Source organism: Rhincodon typus, chromosome 11, assembly GCF_021869965.1.
Source record: "Rhincodon typus isolate 14 chromosome 11, sRhiTyp1.1, whole genome shotgun sequence".
NCBI lineage: Eukaryota > Metazoa > Chordata > Chondrichthyes > Orectolobiformes > Rhincodontidae > Rhincodon > Rhincodon typus.
Window position 1 is genome coordinate 16,909,560 of NC_063342.1, and position 18,057 is coordinate 16,927,616.

The 18,057-nt window shown below is 41.6% G+C and overlaps 1 protein-coding gene across 5 annotated transcripts in view; it reads right to left on the reverse strand.

The window, feature by feature from the left end:
* The window catches only part of erg (ETS transcription factor ERG), a 256,741-nt gene that overhangs the window by 163,429 nt on the left and 75,255 nt on the right, over positions 1-18,057 (reverse strand). For 2 of the 5 annotated variants that reach the window (XM_048603143.1, XM_048603138.1), the window contains exon 2: positions 2,841-2,943. The exons of the other annotated variants lie outside the window; for them this stretch is intronic. In XM_048603143.1, the coding sequence (XP_048459100.1) occupies positions 2,841-2,897 (57 nt within the window). In that variant the 5' untranslated portion in view covers positions 2,898-2,943. The remainder of the gene's footprint in view (positions 1-2,840; positions 2,944-18,057) is intronic. 5 annotated transcript variants of the gene reach the window in all.

An 18,057-nucleotide genomic window follows, 5' to 3' on the forward strand; every position in this document is an offset into this window, starting at 1 on the left:
ATTGGAGAAGGTAGTTCAAAATTTAGAAATGGAGTCAAGGCCTCTGCTTTATTTTGTAGCTTTCCTTGGACTCTCTGGATATAAAACATTTCATTTGTTATTTGACCACTTTTGGTCACATTTTAATTACAATTTCCTGTTGATAAATTTTTGAGAGTTTTCTGTGAAATGCCTTCATTGAGACGAGTGATGCTATATAAATACAACTTGTTGTCAATGAATAATACTCTTCACTGGCAGTGTTATACCTACAGAGTCGATAGCTGTGGAGCTGGAGGAACACAGCAGGTTAGGCAGCACCGGGGAGCAGGAAAGTCGCTGTTTCAGATTGGGACCCTTCATCAGGAGTGGGGATGGATAAGGGAGGTCAGGAATAAATGGGGGTGTGGGGCTGGGCAAAGGTAGGTGGCGTTGTGATAGGTGCATGCAGTTAGGGGATTGTAGAGATTGGTCAGTGGAAAGAGTGGGGCAGATAGGTGAGAAGGAAGATGGACAAGTTTGTGTCAGGTCAATGAAGCAGGGATGAGAGGGAGGGCTGGACATGGGATGAGGTCAAGGCTGGGGAGATTTTGAAGCTAGTGAATTCTATGTTGATGCCATTGGGCTTTCACCCCACCAACCTCCAAATCCAACGCATCATCCTCTGCCACTTTCACCACCTACAATCTGACCCCAACACCAAAGAGATATTCCCCTCCCCACCCCTATCTGTTTTTCTTAGGAACCACTCTCTCTGCGACTCCCTCATTCGCTCCACATTCCCCCCAACCCCACCACACCTGGCACCTTTCCCTGCAACTGCAGGAAGTCCTATACCTGCCCCTACACCTCCCCTCTCACCGCCATCCAAGACCCCAAACAATCCTTCCAGATCCGACAGGGATTCACCATTATGTCTTCCAACCTGGTCTACTGCATCTGTTGCTCCCAATGTGGTCTCATCTACATCGGACAGACCAAGTGCAGACTCTGTGACAGATTCGCGGATCATCTGCGCTCTGTACGCTCCAATCAACACCACCTTCCTGTTGCCAGCCATTTCAACTCCCCTTCCCACTCCATTGGGGACATGTCCATCCTGGATCTCCTGTAATGTCACAAGGAGGCCACACAAAAATTGGAGGAACAACATCTAATATCCCACCTCAGGACCTTACAGCCCAATGGCCTCAAGATGGAATTCACTAGCTTCAAAATCTCCCCACCCCCAGCCTCATCCCATGTCCGGCCCTCCACTTCATCACTGCCTCTTTGACCTGACACAACCTGTCCATCTTCCTTCTCATCTATTCACCCCTCCCTTCCCATTGACCAATCTCCACAACCCCCTACCTGCATCTACATATCACCACCCCACCTACCTTGCCCCAGCCCCACCCCCCTCCCTCTATTTATTTTTGAGCTCCCGTCCCCCTCCTGTTACTGATGAAGGGTCCCAACCCGAAATGTCAACTTTCCTGCTCCTCTGATTCTGCCTGACCTGCTGTATTCCTCCATCTCCATGCTATATCAACTCTGACTTCCAACATCTGCAGTTCTTGTTATCTCCTAGTGATATATCTACATCTGGTGGTTCTGCAGTTCTGCTGTTCATCTCATCAGTGGAAACTGAAACAAAGTGTCTCTTTTATATAGTGAAGGAGAAATACTGCTGAAGCTGGAGATGCAGAATAAAAATGCAAAACTGTTGAGAGAAATTGACCTGTCATGGATGTTATCATCATTGTCTGTTCTTTCACTTATTTAGTATCTCTGCTATCCCTTCAGCTTCCACTGTAAGCTTGTCTCATTTATCTCTCATTCCATCTAGTCTTCTTTGACTACCATTTAATGCTAAACTATCTAAGCCTACTTATTTGTTATTCATGCTTTTATTGAGCTTGCTGTTAAAATTCCTGGTAGATATTTTCATCACCTGCTTTTCAGTTTCATAAATTCTTAGGTTTTCAATGGCTTCCTACCTTATCTTTTGCCCTGATCAATATGTTTTACTGTCAGTTTTGAATTTAATCTCCTCATTTATCCAATCCAGTCTTCAGTCGATGGACAGTTATACATTTCCAATTGCAACTCAAAAGGGACTGGAGAATCAGAGCCAATGTCATTGAGGGTGAAGGGGAACTATGGAAAAGTGGTTAAATAGACATACAGCATCCAGGGCTTTTTAACAAGGCTTGACCTCATCTGGAATATTGTGTCCAATTCCGGGCACCACACTTTAGGAAGGATATTGGAAAGAGTGCAGGAAAGACTTACAAAAATGAGTCCAGGGTATGAAGGGACAGAGAAAGGGTGGGGCAATGTAGCAAGTTGAATAGCACTTGTGGAGGGCCATCATGGAAATGACAGTCTTGTTGCTGGTGTTGTGTTCTGTCTCACAGCCGGTATGCAGTTTAACTCCTGAAATCATCACCAGATCATAGCACACGACCTGAGGGCATAAAGGTCTCAGGCTCTATCTTAGCTGGGACCACTTGAAGCAGAACATACTGATGTACATTACATAACACAGCCTGTTTGTAAAGGAGTAACTTAATATTAGCCAAGGTGCCTGTGACTGTAACGTATGTAGATACCAGGAGTGTAACAAATGTCTGTTTAATCTTTCAGTAACTCATTACCTGCATCTAGTTCTTATGTCACAGGAGCTAATAAACATTTCATATCAAATAAAAAAAACTGCACTGGGCGTAGAGTCTACACCACCATATTTTCAGCTGGCTTCCTATGGTTTCTGTTTGTGTGGTCAGTGAAGGCCACTTCCCTGCATTATCTTTGTTATATTTACACATGCACAATTAGAGCAGTGTTACTGTATCACAATCAAACTGGGGTCTGACCTGTTGTTGCCGTTTGGAAGGCGGGTTTTTTCCGATGGCAGGTGTCATAGTCAACATCGACAGCCTGGATTTTCCATTCAGTTGATGTATGATGACGTTCTCACTGAAAGATTAAATTTGTGTTGACAGTCACTGCAAGATCTCTGGGACCTTGATGCTCTCTCAGGCTGTAACCTTTAACACTGTTTTGTATCCTGCATGTAGCTCAATATTACCATTGAGTCAGGCCTCACACCAGACTGACCTGGAATCACAGCTCACGTTAGGTAACGCTAAACAGTGGTGGTCCCTTTCTCAGGGAATAGGGAACCTGTAGATCTGCTAAAATCTTTCAAGATTAGTTGTGGCATAGAAGGAGATCAATGTGTTGAAAATGTAGGCACAATATGACAATAGTAAGGGCCAGGGTTGTTTCTTGGTGTAAAAAGGTCAAGTCATCATGGTCTCTCATTACAGAGAAAAATGACGACTGGTGGTGGTTTAATTTGAGGGTCATCACACCTCAGGCAAGGGGAGAGGCTGAGAAAGAAAGTCCTTCATTTTAACCTCGGCCAATGCAATAATCAAACCCACACTGTTGGCATTACTCTGCATTGCAAACCAGCTGGTTCAAAGTCTTTTCCAGATGTTATTCCACAGTTGGATTTTTATCTCGGTATTTGTCTCATCCAGCATGTCACATAGCTGCAGGCTGTGTAAAGATTCCAATACACAAGGCATTGCCATGGTGTGGAACAGTATGGATGAAACAGATTTTCAAATGACCGTGGGCCAGGACTGAAGCTGCCTAGGCAAAAAGACACTTTAATGGAAGTGCACATTCCCTCCTCCAGGCTATTTCAAGAAGATTGGAAGTGCAACGTTTGAAGCAATAAGGGCATCAGATTGGGATTGAAGGTGGCGGGCAGGGAGGATGGTGTTGGTAGAGGCATTGGTGAACAGTCTTCCAGGACAACTGAAAGTCTCTTCCTCACTTTCACTGTAGAAAGATGACCCGGAGCTGTAGCTGCAGGCCACTGCATGGCCATTCCCCTCCAAAATGGCAACCTGTTAGCTGTGGCTGGCCTTGTTTTCAGCATAATGAAAGTGCCAAGAGGGCTCCTACATCTTATCCGGCCGTTTCTCTCTCCATCTAACCCACATCCGCAGGCAGCCATTCTCTCATGGCTGGAGCCCCTCCAATTGTCCTTCCAGGGTCAGGAGTCTGCCCATCTCCCTACATAGACTATGAATTGGCCATTTTTTGGAAAGTCATGTTGAGTGACTATTTCTGACATGGAGCATAGACTAGTATCACTGAAGCTTTGAGAAGAAGGAGAATTGTGGTAATGCCACTACGTTGGTAATCCAGCGGGCCATACGAACATAAGTCTAGAAAAAGAAATTGGCCATTCAGCCCCTCAAGTCTATTCTGCCATTTAATTAGATTATGGCTGCTCTCATTGTAACCTCAAATCCATATTCCAACCCCTGCTGTACTTTCAGCCCTTTGCTTAACGAGAATCTATCTACCTGTGCCTCAACAATCTTCAAAGAGTCTAATTCCACCACCTTTTCAGGAGGAAAAGACTATTGATGTGAGAGAAAAAAAATGCCTCATCTCTGTCTTAAGTGGACAGTCTCTTATTTTTGAATGGCGACCCCTAGATTTACATTCACCTGTGAAAGAAACATTCTCAAGACCTCTCAAAAACTTACATGTCCCTATCAGGCTAATGCTTTGACGACAAGCCTTCAAATATCTCAGTAATGGTGACCATGAAACTATTATTGATTGTTGTCAGAGCCCATGCATTTCCTTCAGGAAAGATATCTGCCATCCATACCTGGTCTCACCTACCTGTGACTTCAGACTCACAGTCGTATAGTTGACTATTCACCGCTTACTGAAATGCCTGTCCAGCTCAAGAGCAATTGATTCCTTGATCAACATTGCAACTCCTCTCTTCCACTCCTATCACCTCGTCATCTCATCTAATACCTTATAAGCAGGCATGTTGAGGTGCCAATCCTACCCATCTTCTACCAAATTCTCGGTCTTAGCTCTCATATCGTACACCCATATGCCTATCTATGCACAGCTCTTCTGTCCTTTTCATCAGGCCCCTTGCATTCACATATATTCATTAGATTTGAGCAACCAAGTGCTGGTCTTGACAATGACACCCACATCCCATTTCAAAATCCTAAACATCCCAAATGAAAAGACAAACAGCAATGGTACAATCCATACTGTGATGTGGAGATGCCGGTGTTGGACTTGGGTGGACAGGTCAAAAATCACACGACTCCAAGTTATAGCGCAAGTTTAGGTTGACTCGGTTACATTTGAATAGGAATGGAACCAGCCTCCTCACCAGGAGGTTTGTTAATGCGGCTGGGTCAATTAAAAACCTGGATCGGCAGGGGGACGCAGTTCAGACAAGTAAGTCAGAGGGGAGAAAAGCTGAGATGCAATTAGAAGTTAGAATGCTAGTAAGTGAGTCTGGAAGGCAAAGGTAAGGTATACAAGATTAAAAAATAGATTTAGGAAGGCTAAATGGAATATAATGCAAGAAGTCTAAGGAACAGAACAGATAAGTCGAGCATAGATAGACACGTGCGTATATGATATGATAGCTAAGACCAAGACTTGGCTGAAAGACGGGCGAGATTGGCAGCTCAGCATGCCTGATTATAAGATGTGCAGATGAGAAATAAAGGAGAGAAGGTTGTAATATTGACCAAGAAATCATTTATAGTAGTGAGGAGGAATGTATCTTGGAAGGATCAACAAATGAGGCCATATATGTAGATGAGAAACACACAAATTGCAAATACAATGCTGAATGTGCAATATGTACCCCAAACATAAAACGATAGAGAAATAAATATGCTGTCAAATTTCAGAGAAATGTAGGAATAATAAGGCAGCAATAGTAGGGGATTTTAGCTACCCAAGTATTAACTGAGATAGTTTTAGTGTGCAAGGTAGGGAAGGAGCAAAAGTCTTAAATTGCATCCAAGTGAACTTGACAGTTTATTCTTCTATTTTAATTTTTGGCCACTGTGCTGGATCCTAAAGCCAGGCTTTTCACCCTGCATGTCTTGGGAACTAACTCTTCCTTGATCGCCAGGCCTGGCTCACAATACAACCCATGTCCCTGCCCCAAGCCAAAATTGGGAAGTACAGGCAACCATTTTAAAGGTTGGGTTCATGGAGCCAGGATTTTTCCTGGCCCCGCACACATAACACAGGAACAAAAACTGGGGCCGACACCTCCTCAAGACTCTTGGATATTCTTGAACAAAAAAGCAATAATTCGATCCTGAAAAGCTGTCAATAATACTCTTTACAGGTAAGGAAGATTAGAACTCTGTGGGTTCCACTGCCACCTCACCTAAGGGCAAGGATGCCAATTGCAACAGAACAAATTCAGTGTAGGCCATGTTAAAAGTTGGGAACTCCCTGGAGACTAAAAGTGAGAGCGTGTAAAAGAGTGACAGTGTGAACATAACATCAGAACAAAAGAAATAGAAGCAGGGGTAGGCCATTTGCTCCCTCAAGCCTGCTCCACATTCAGCAAGATCATGGCTGATCTGTCCCAAATTCTCTTCTGTGCCAGCTCATCTAAGCCCTTCTAAAACTCATGTCCCACCATCTGCTGTAGTGGGATTGAAACCCAGGTCCCAGTAGCATTACCTGAGTCTCTGGAATACTAATCCAGTGACAATACCATCACACCTTCGCTTCTACCCAAAAAAGTGCAAGGGTGAGTCAGTTTATGAGGTTGCATTTTAGAGAATACCTGTTTGAAAGAGTGAGTGTTTGAGAGAGTGTGTGTGAGAGAATGTAAGAAAGTATGAATGTGAGAATGAGAGTGAGTGCATGTGAGAGAGAGAGACTGAGTGACAATGAACGTGAAAATGACAGTGTGAGAAATGGATGAGAATTGTAACAGTAAGTGTGTAAGATAGTATGAGAGTTGTGAGCAACTGAGAGAATGAAGGTGAGCTAGTGAGTGCATGAGGGAATGTGAGAGCATGAGAATGAGGATGTGAATGTGTGTGAAAGTAATATATGAGAGACCAAGTATGTGAGTGAGAAAATGAGGATGTGTGAGTGACAGGGTATGAGAATGACAGACTGAAAGTGAAAGAGTGTTAGAAGTGTGAGTATGTGAAAGTGAGAGAGGGAGTGAGAGAGAGAAGTGTGTGTGTGTGTGTATGTGTAGTGAGGAGAAAATTTGCTATCACACCACGTGGTATACATTAGCTATTGAGGAAAGCTGGCACACTATGGCTCTTATATTGAAGGAAAAGCTTTCAGAGACACATTTACTCAGCAGAAAATCTACTTCACCAAACAGGAAAAAGGCCAGATGAAGTGCATGTGCAGGAATTGATTACTGTCGCGTGCTCTGTTATAAACAGCTGGAAGAGATTTTCTGGTTAAATAATAATCATATTTCTTTGTTGAACGTGTCGGCCTTTATTCATTGGGCATATTTTATAAAATCAAAAAGATCTGTAGCAAACTGACTCAGTCCAATGCACAAGCACTGTGGCCCAGATTCTTGTCTGAATTGATGAATAATGTGAGTAAAGACTCGCTCTCCAGTTTATCACGCTCGGCCACTCTAATCTCTCCCATTAGAATTTCCTTGCCTCAGTTTTCAATTTTGATGCAGAAGGCTGTTGATAGCTTCACATATCTAACCTCCACAATCACCAGCAATGCATCACTTGATGCTGAAATCAACAGATACATCACAAAAACTGCAGCTGTCATATCCAAGCTGAGTAAGGGAGTGAGGAACAGCAACCTGACTGAGAAAAATCAACTGTGAATTCACCAAGCCTGTATCCTCAGCGCACTCAGTGGTGAGACCTGGACAATATTTGCTAGGCAAGAGAAAAAGCTGCACAGTTTCCACTTTCGCTGTCTGCACGGTATCTCTTGGCAGAGCAAAGCCATCAATGAAGAGGTTCTCGAGTGTTAATTCCATTGTTAAGCCAATGGCATGTGTATTGGCTCAGCCACATTCATCAGATGGATGACAGCCATACACTAAAAGATCTGCTGTATGGTTCATTGGCCACACATTTCTTGAGCATCCATTCTTCAAGGAAACCTACAAACAGATATTATGATGGCAGGCATTGACAGCGACAATTGGAAACAATTGCTGATGGTCATGACCTCTGGAGGCTGATGATTTGGCGGGGCATTGACAGGGCAGAAACAAAAACTGAGCAGACCAAGCAGAGGACCCAATGAGAATAGAGGGCAGCGCACAACTCACACAACTTTCCACTGCAACTAATGTGGCAGATACTGCCCTGACAAGGTGGCCTCCTGAACCATATTCGGTAACAATTAACACAGAGCTGACCACCACAAATGTTCATCTTATGAAACAGAAAGATAAATAGAGGTATGCAATTGGGCAAGTGTAAAAACAACAAATGTAATACACATAAGATAAAGGAATCCCCACAAAGGAGATTTTAATCTGTACGGAATCTTTATGAACTGAAACATTTTATAAACAAAATATACCACTCATTGTAGTCAAACTGTCAACATGTCACTATATGGATAATGCACAATGAATATCGATTAGATTTCATTTCTGTTTTTTAATTATTCTTTCATGGGGTGTGGATGTTGCTGGCTCAGCTAGCATTTATTCCTAACCCTATGTGCCCTTGAAAAGGTGCTTGGGAGCTGCCTTTTAAATCACTGCAGCCCATGTGGTGTAGACACATCCAAATGATTTTTCGGAAGGGAGTCCCAGGCTTTTGACCCGACAACACTGAAGGGACGGTGGTCTATTTCCAAATCAGGTGTGTAACTTAGAGGGGAATTTGCAGGTGGTGGTGTTCCCTTGTATCTGCTGCCCTTATCTTTCAAAATGGTGGAGGTTGTGTGTTTGGGACATGCTGTCAAAGGAGCCTGAGAAAGTTGCTGCCATCTATCTTGTAGAAGGTGCTTACTGCCGCCACTGTGTTTCAATGGTAGAGGAATTGAATGTTAAATGTAGGGGATGGGGTGCCAATCATGCATGCTGCTCTGTCCTGAATGATGTCAAGCTACTTGACTGTTAGCGGTGCACTCATCCAAGGCAGGTGGTGGACAGTCAGGAGGTGAGTCACTCACTGCAGAATTTTCAGCCCTTGATTTGCTCTTCGAGCCCAGTATTTACATAGCTGGTCCAATTCTCACTGGTATTTCATCAGTGGCTAACCTGATGACTCTTAAATGACAACATGACAAGTGAATTCTTGTTTGCACCACAAGAAGGATATAGTTCATAACTCATGTAATTTTATCGTTAATTTTGTTTCTGTTGTACATAAAGTAAGGTATTAAATTTTGCTTCAACTACCTATTAAGCATAACATCAGAGTTTAAAAGAGAAAGTCACAAAAATGTCCTCAAAACTCATTCATGTCACAGTCTTTTCATCGTTATTTTCGTCAGTATCTCTTCATTTCAACCTCAGAACATTATCACTCACTGTGTAGTGTTGGCACTTTTTTTTTCTATTTTTCACTCTCCCTCTGTGTAAGATGGTCAGTTGCAAACTGTGTGAAACTGTGTATAGTTTGCTAAGATAATAGAGTTATGATCCCATGCATGGAGAGAGTTAGCTGCTATCTCCAACAGTAGCTCTCTGCTTCTGATTGTCATAATACCATGTGAAAGCATAGGGCATTGAAGCAGCAGTAGGCTTTATCACACCTCAAGTCTGCATGGGTATCCTTTAACTCTAGCGTGAATCATCCACTACAACTACCTGGTCAATCCCTTGTGTCTCTTATTGACTTGATGATTCCAGCTTGAAACTGTCCACTTGGATGGAATTCCTTCCAGTGATTATGCTGTGATACACAGAGTCAACATTCATTTCAGTTTCTGTTCAACCCTGAGGCCAGCCAGTTCCTGAGAACATTCAGTACTGGGAGGTAGGGCTGATATATAATAACAGCTCTTGTCAGGTGGCTTTTGACATCAGCCAGCATGTTTCCAATTTTCAATTTTAATAAAACAAATGCGCATGAGACTAAAAAGAACAACATATATGGCTGAAAATAAGACCATAAGATATGAATATAGAATTAAGTCCATTGAGTCTGTTCCAACATTCAATCGTGGCTAATGTGTTTCTCAGCCAATTCTCATGCCTTCTCCCTGTAACTCTTGATCCCCTCACTAAACAAGAACCTATCTTTCCCTGTCTTAAATACACTCAATGACTTGGCCTTCACAGCCTTCTGTGGCACTGTGTTCCACAGAATCACCACCCTCTGGCTGAAGAAATTCCTCCTCATCACATTTCTAAAGGGTCATCCCTTCACTTTGAGGCTATGCCCTCGTGGGTTATAGTCTCTTCTACCAGTGGAAACATCTTCTGTACATCTACTCAGTCCAGGTCTCTCGGTATTCTGTAAGTTTCAATCAGTTCCCCCCTAAACGCCATTGAGTATAGACTCAGAGTCCTCAACCACTCCTCATATGACAAGCCCTTCATCCCAAAGGTCATTCTTGTAAACCTCCTCTGCACTCCCCCCAAAACCAGCTCAGCCTTTCTTCAACACAGAGACAAATGCAGCTCACAATATGCCAAATGCAATCTGGCCACAGCCTTACATCCCCTCAGTAGTACATCTCTGCTTTTGTTTTCTAGCCCACGTTAACAATTGAATAGAAACAAAAAATTCTGGAAATACACTATTACTAATGAGAAAATATAAATAAATATTGTGAGGAGAGACCCTTTTTTTAAAGGCAACTCAATCTGTCTGAGACCAGAAGCATAACCATTGAGTGAGCTGAGGCAGGATATAGTGTCCAATTTTTTTCGAAGCTCCAAATCCTTTGTCACCAATATTCCATCCAATTCTTTTCCTGTGATTGACTCTCTGCTGAAGCTTTTCACCTAAAACACCTGCCAATTTTTCTCTTCATAGCTGCTAATAAACCTGCAAGGTTTTTTCATCCTTGTCTGACCTGTATGAAATATAGGTTATGCTTTTATATTCCTTTAACAAAAGACCATCTCTTTGAATACATGACAGAACAAATGGAATAGTAACTTTAGGTGCCCTTATCTTTCATCCTGGAGCAATGCTTTAATATTGAAGCTTTAGAAAAACAGTCAACTTTGTAAGTCAGGCATTAATCAGACCAAAATAAAATCAATGAGTTGAAATAAGTGGTTTAACGATTCCATTAAATAGCAGACAAAGAAATTAAATGAAAATATGTTAAATTAACATATCACCATCAGTAATTTCTAAGATATAACATATTTTCCCTTAAAAAAATGAACAACATTTACCTTAACCTAACTATGGTTTCACTTAGGAAAACTTGGCTGCGTTCACTTCTGATGGACATTATTCACGGTCAGAAACAATTCACATAAGAAGAAAAGAATTGAACAGCTTGGCAGAGGAACGGCCCAACTCTTAATCAATCTTAGTTTTGCAGGGCTCCAATAACTTTAGCAGAGGGAAATATATCAATTCAGAAGGAGACCATTGCTGAATCTCATGGTACTTGCATAGTTCTTGGCTCAGCACACATGGTTAAGATATACTGCAAAAAAATTCTAATCCAAAAAGTTACATTCTAAACAAAAAGGTGGAGCTTTTCCCTCATACAGATTGCATAATAATAGTCAGAATAAATCTACGTAAGTGAAACAATGGTAAAAATGTAGTTCTTGGTTTGAACTGACATTTGGGTTTAATGCAAAGAGAACATAGGGCTGGATTTTCAAAACAGGGCCAGGAACCTAAAACCGATATACATGTCAGGACCCAATCTCACATATAGCTCACATGATGCTATTTTTAAATGTTAGTGGTCTAATTGAGCTGAAGGGAACTTGGTGCCCAATTAGTGATGCCGAACTTGTCTAGAAGGCAGGAGCTGCCTGCAGAATGCAAGCAACAAGGGCGGATGGAGGCCATGATGCGGTTTGCTGCTGCTTTGCAAAGGAGAGGAAGGAAGGCAGCATAAAGGCTTGGGAAATCATCCACACAGCCAAATCAGAGATAATTGTGCTTGGTTCACCTCAAGATCCCCCAAAGGCTGATCATTTTCCTGTCATCACTTTGAACTCGAAAGCAGTGCATTAATGTGCATCAGACTGTTTGGATTCATCTGAATCCTATTTGAAAATCGTAATTCTGACCTTCTTAGCCTGTTGGAAAGCTCCTCACACTGTTCACTTACTAGAGGCCACTGTGATCCTGTTCTCTCCCATGGCCAAATTGAATTGTGGCCCAGACGTGTTGGAATGAGGTCCTTTAAGCCATGCCCATAGTCAATCTCAACCCTATCACTGTAGCCCATATGGACAGGATGTGCCATTCCATCCCTTGAGCAGAGAAATTCCCAGATTTCCACTAGGCTTTGCTTGAACTGATTCCTGAAATCCGATGTAAAATGGCCTTGCTGTTTTTGTAAAGTAGTTCCAGCGTTTTCTGCACATTGTCACACGAAAAGGTAGCTTCATTACTGAAGCTTAAATAAAAATTGCCATCACATCAAGATTGAAGGTAAGTGCACGAGCTTTGACAAAAGTTTCGTACACTCAAAAGTTAATTCCTTGGGTCAGTCGTTTTTACTTGTTTTGATGTGATCACATGCTTCACAAGCAATGTTCACATAACTATTTATTGTGCTGTTTGGAAACTTTTTGACAAGGTAATTTTGACTGACTTCTCAATTAATCCAAAACTGCTGCCCTCGCAAAAGGAAGGAAAGGAAAATACCATCTTCTTTTCGCTGACCTGTGCTGCTTTGAGGAGAAAATCTTCCAGCAGAACCAAATCCACTGTACAGCTTTGACTAATCCAAATGAGGCTAAAGCATAAAAAAACTGAGAAGCAGCAGCGAACAATTAAGGAGATTTTTCATAGTTCTCATCAAGGATATATTCCATTGAGAAAGAAGGATGCATCATCTATGGCCAAGTAAGAATGTTATGGATGGTATCAAATTGTAAGGAAAGATGTACAATGATGCAAAGTTTAATGGTAGTCTAGAAGCTGGGAACGTTTTGGAAACTAGTAAAGGGTGATTTTTAAAAACGGAAGAAATTTAAGTATGAAAGAAACTATCAAGCGTATAGAAACAAACACTTTTAGCTGTAACAAGTATATACAAATGACGAATGTAGCTGATGTAGACATTTGGTTCATTAGACAAAATAAAACAGCATATTAATAATGGGAATCAAGGGAATAGCAGTGCTTTGAACATATATTTTGTATCTCTCCTTGGTAGAAAGCATAGACAGCATCCTTTGAATAGTAGAAATTCAAGGCATGAACAAAAGGGAGGGAGGAATTCAAAACAAGCATGATTATTAGAGAAAAAGATACAAGAAAATCTAATGGGATGAAAGGCTGACAAATCCTTTAGATCCCATTGTCTGCACTCAATGGTTTTAAAGAAAGTGGCTGATGAGATAGTAGATGCATTGATTGTAATCTTCCAAAATTCCCTCGATTCGGGAAAGATCCCAGCAGTTTGAAAAACTCAGATGTAGTACCACTTTTTAAGAAAGGAAGGAGATGGAAAGGAGGAAACTATTGGCGAGTTATCTACACCTGTCCTTAGGAAAATTCTGAAAAATTGGAAACTGTTGCTACAGCTGTACAGAGTATAGGGGAGTACTAATCCAGGTTATGAGCTGAATTGTTTACAGTAAGGATTGAACCTAGGACCTACTAAATGTAGCGTTCAGTTGCTCAAGTATTTGGTGTTTGATTATGTGGGTCTGGTAGCTGTTGTTTGCTACAGTGTATGATTAGTTAAATCTGGGTGTAGTGACTGAAAAAAAAATTAAACGGAGGAAAGCAGCTATAAGCATGAAGCATTGGATTAAACTCCTATTACCCATGGAGAAGCTGAGGTCTCATTCTTGCATTTCTTGCCATGGCATAAAATATAACACTGACTCTGAAGTGCATATCTATACTGCATATAACCAACAGTGTAAAAATTTCATTTTTCCATTCGAAGCTTTCAATTTCGAGCATTCCTCCAAGCAGAATCAGGTCCCTGTGGTAGAATGGGTGCGTGTGAGAGGGCCCTGATATCAGGGGCCAGTGGTGCAGTCAAAGCTCTTCACGAAGTTGGAACTAAAATCCGAGGCAGCTCTACTGGCTCACCATATGTCCCAGTATGAGGGCAAAATTCTGCCCCTTGGACCTGCACAGGCAATTTTACCCCCCACTGCCAATTAAAAGGCCACCAGCAAGACCACCATCTAATTAAGAATTGCAGTCTACCTCTCCAGAACCCCTGGCAAGTCAGTAGCCTTGGCATTGCCACCCACAGCTGATCCTCCACGAGAGAGGCTCTCCATATTGAAGGGCTGGCAGAGAAGTAGTAACATTTCTGTTATTTGATATAATTTATCACAACCATGATGGAATGTACATCATTCATCTTATTTAACACAAGCATTGAAAGTGTGTAATAGCAACCTATTATTCATTGTTGTCATATGGGATGTCTGATCCAAACTTACCACTTTAGTATCAGAATTCAAGATTAAAGCCTATAAGATTCCATTGTTATTCAGCCATTAATTTCAGCTTTTGACATACTCTCAGTTCATTCCCAGATTCTACACAAGGCGACGGTATATTTCAGAAACCTTTTCACTCCTCTTTAAATATAAACATAAGCTATGTGTTTTGACAAGATCACTGAATGAGTGATTGAGTGGGCTATGCTTTACAAATTGTTCACTTTTTATGCAGTGTTTTTGAGTGTTTGCTGACACCTTAATCCTAACCAAACTCCAATCCAAGAATACAGTTTCTGGGAAAAGCTGATGTACATTTAACAGAATTAAATACGTGGTAAGGTTAGACAGGATATTTTCTGTGGGACTGGAGGAGATCATCATTCACAACGACATGCACCTCACTTATTTACAAAGTAAGAAGTAAAAGTAAAGTAAATTCTGTAATTTTACTGGTTATAAATATTAAGTCAAATGAAGTTATGCATCACACTATCAGCTTACAAATGCTTAACAATATCTGAATGAGATTATTTTTGTCTATTAATAAAATGGTAGCATTAATCCCCCCAAGATACTGGCATTAAAACAACGAACATCTCATACAAATTCCTACATTGATGTCTTACTGCTAGGCCTTAGAAAACATTGCATACAAAAGTTTGAAGTTATGATAAACCTTTGTGAAACATTGTTTTGGCCTTAAGTGGAGCATTGTGCCCAATTCTGTGTACGGCACTTTAGGAAGAATGTAACAGCATTCGAGAAGTTGCAAAAAAGATTCATGCGAATTGTTTGAGGGTCCATGACTCCCCTTCCTTCGTTTTGTAAGAACACCCACAGTGCTGTCAGGCAATGGGTTGCAGGATTTTGGCTCAGTGACAGTGGAGGAACGACAAAATAGTTTTGAGTCAGGATGGTGAGTGACTTGGAGAGGAACTTGCAGGTGGCGGTGGTGTTCCCCTGCATCTGCTGCCCTTGTCTTTCTAAGGGCTAGAGGTCACAGGTACGGAAGGTCCTGTCTATGGAGTGTCTTTGTGTTGCTGCAGTGTATCTTATGCTATTTCCTTCCTGTAATGAACATTGGTGAACCGGATAGGTCTCTATAATGATCGATTATGGTTTCATGGGCATCACAACTGAGATTAGCTGTCAATTCCAGATTTACAAAATTCATTCAAATTCTTCCACCAGCTGCTGGTGTGACATTTGAATCTACGTCCCCAGAATAGCTGATTATTATTGCTTCTCCTTACTGCTTCTACCAAAAATGTATAATATCACACTCCTCATTCAATGCGTCATGTGTTTGAAAATGTGATTCCGTTACTTTAACAAGTGAGTGGGAGGGCTGCCTCCAGTTTAGACCAGACAGAGTGTGCTGCATCATTCTAGTGTGCTGTACTCTGCACAGATGGAGCAGGCAATGGTTATGAGGAGCTGGGGGAATGGATGCAGTCTTTTGAAGAGGGGAAGACAGGACATGGGGAAGGAGGAAATTAACATCATCCATGACAGAGCTCAGCTGCATCAGGCACTCCAGGTCAGACCTCGTTGAGACCCATTTCTGGAACAGAACTGGAAACAGTACAATTGGTTGACTGGCAATGATTCTTAAATTTGGTTGGCATTGTGGAGGCAAATTTCAGTCGCTGTTGGCTTTGTTTATGTTCCTTTTTACATCCTATGAATAAACGCGCAAGTCTGTGTTTTTATTTGCCTGATTCTTTGCCTGAATTTGAAGTTCCCCTGTTGGACAATGAGAAGATGTAGGTCTACAGTGGTCAATGGGGACCGACTTAGAGGGTGCTCAGACAGAAAATAGTCAAAGACAAGTAATGTGCATGGTGTGGTGGTTAAACAGCACCCAGGGTGAAAGAGTGCAGTGACATTTGCAAGGAAGTTTCCATCATACCAGCTATGTGCCTTGGACAGCGTGGTTTTTCTGCTGATATACAATGACGTTGCCAGTGAGGGACAATGCTGGTTTGTTAACACTTGTCCAGGGATACTGATCTTTTGCCACAACACGGGTGAGAGCAGGTTTCAAGGTTTCTGCCCCTATAGTGGAGTTCTTGGCGCAGGATATGGAAACGATCAGGGATATCCATGATGCATAAGGGACAAGTCAGCCATCCAGATCTATGGTAAAAAAAACATCAGGAACAGATAGCCATGGCGGTCAATGCTAGAATTAAGTCTCAAGGAACCTGGCTGCAGTACCACATAAAGTTCAATTATCTCGCACAAGGGGTCAAGCTCAATTAACATAATTTAGAAAGCCCTATCCCACTCTAGGAGCTTCAGACACTACTCCCATCACTACACACCTATCACTCAGCTACCAACAATCTCTACCAATCAGGTTAACATTCTATACGAGCATGACCAACATTCATATACATTTCCTCCCTTTACATGCATAGCACTGCTACACACCTCAAAACTACATTGAGTAGCTTACACACTGCCAGCTCATCAGCCATATAAGCCAGAGTAAGCAAATGCATTGCAAGACACTTTCCAACAATACCAATCCTTTTGCAGCACAAGGTGGTATGCAACTTGAGGCAGTCAGAGCTTGCCTTGCTTTGTGTGGCCTGTTGAGCCTCTAAGTTATTCTGTATTCTACAGGGTATGTGTACAAATACACCTATGCCTGAGAATAACTGATTTGCACAGAAGCTTTAAAGTTAGAAAATACATCTGCCAATGTAGACTTTTACAACCTGAAAGAATTATAGAAAGCTTCAAACACTTGTAGGGTCATAACAACAGCCAGAAAATATCAAACAGCAGATAACCTGTTAGTAACAGTGATCCTTTCAATAGCAGCAGGGTGTGGTCTTTCCTGATGCTGAACGTGTGTTCAGCTGTATGAAGTTAAGAGACGAAACCTGCTGCGGAATCAAGCCCGAAACTGGTATCGCTGCTGTCTAATCAACATTGTATGCAACAGATCCACTCCCCCATTATTTAGATTAAAGCCCTATCCAAAGCCCTAGTTGTGTGATTTGCCAGGACTCTGGTCCTGATATGATCCAGATATAGCCTGTCCCATCAGAACAATTCCCTCCTTTCCCAGAAATTCCCACAAAGTCCTGAGATAGTCTACATCAAGTCCCGGAAATTTATCCACCTTTATATTTTCTAAGACCTCCAGCACTTCCTCTTCTGTAATGTGAACTGTTTTCAAACAGTTTATTTCCCTGAGTTCCCTGGCCTCTATTTATTTCTCCACAGTAAAAACTGATGCAAAATATTTATTTAATATCTCTCCTGTCACCTGAGGTTCAACACAAAGATGACTTCTTTGATCTTTAAGGGGCCATATTCTCTCTCTGGTCACTGTCTTGTCCTTAACGTACTTTTACAATCTCTTTGGATTATCCTTAACTTTATTTGCCAAAGCTATCTCATATGCTCTCTTTGCCTTCCTGATCTCCCTCTTAAGAATGCCCTTACACACTTTATATTGTTCAAGAGATTCATTTGATCCAAGTTGTCTGTATCTAATATATGATTCTTTTTTATTCTTGACTAGAACCTCAGTATCTTTATTCATCCATTGTTCTCTAACCCTACCAGCCTTACTTTTCACTCTAACAGGAACATAATGACTTTAGTTCAGGTACATAATTCTTTGAAGTTTGCATTACATATAGACAGGATGGTTAAGA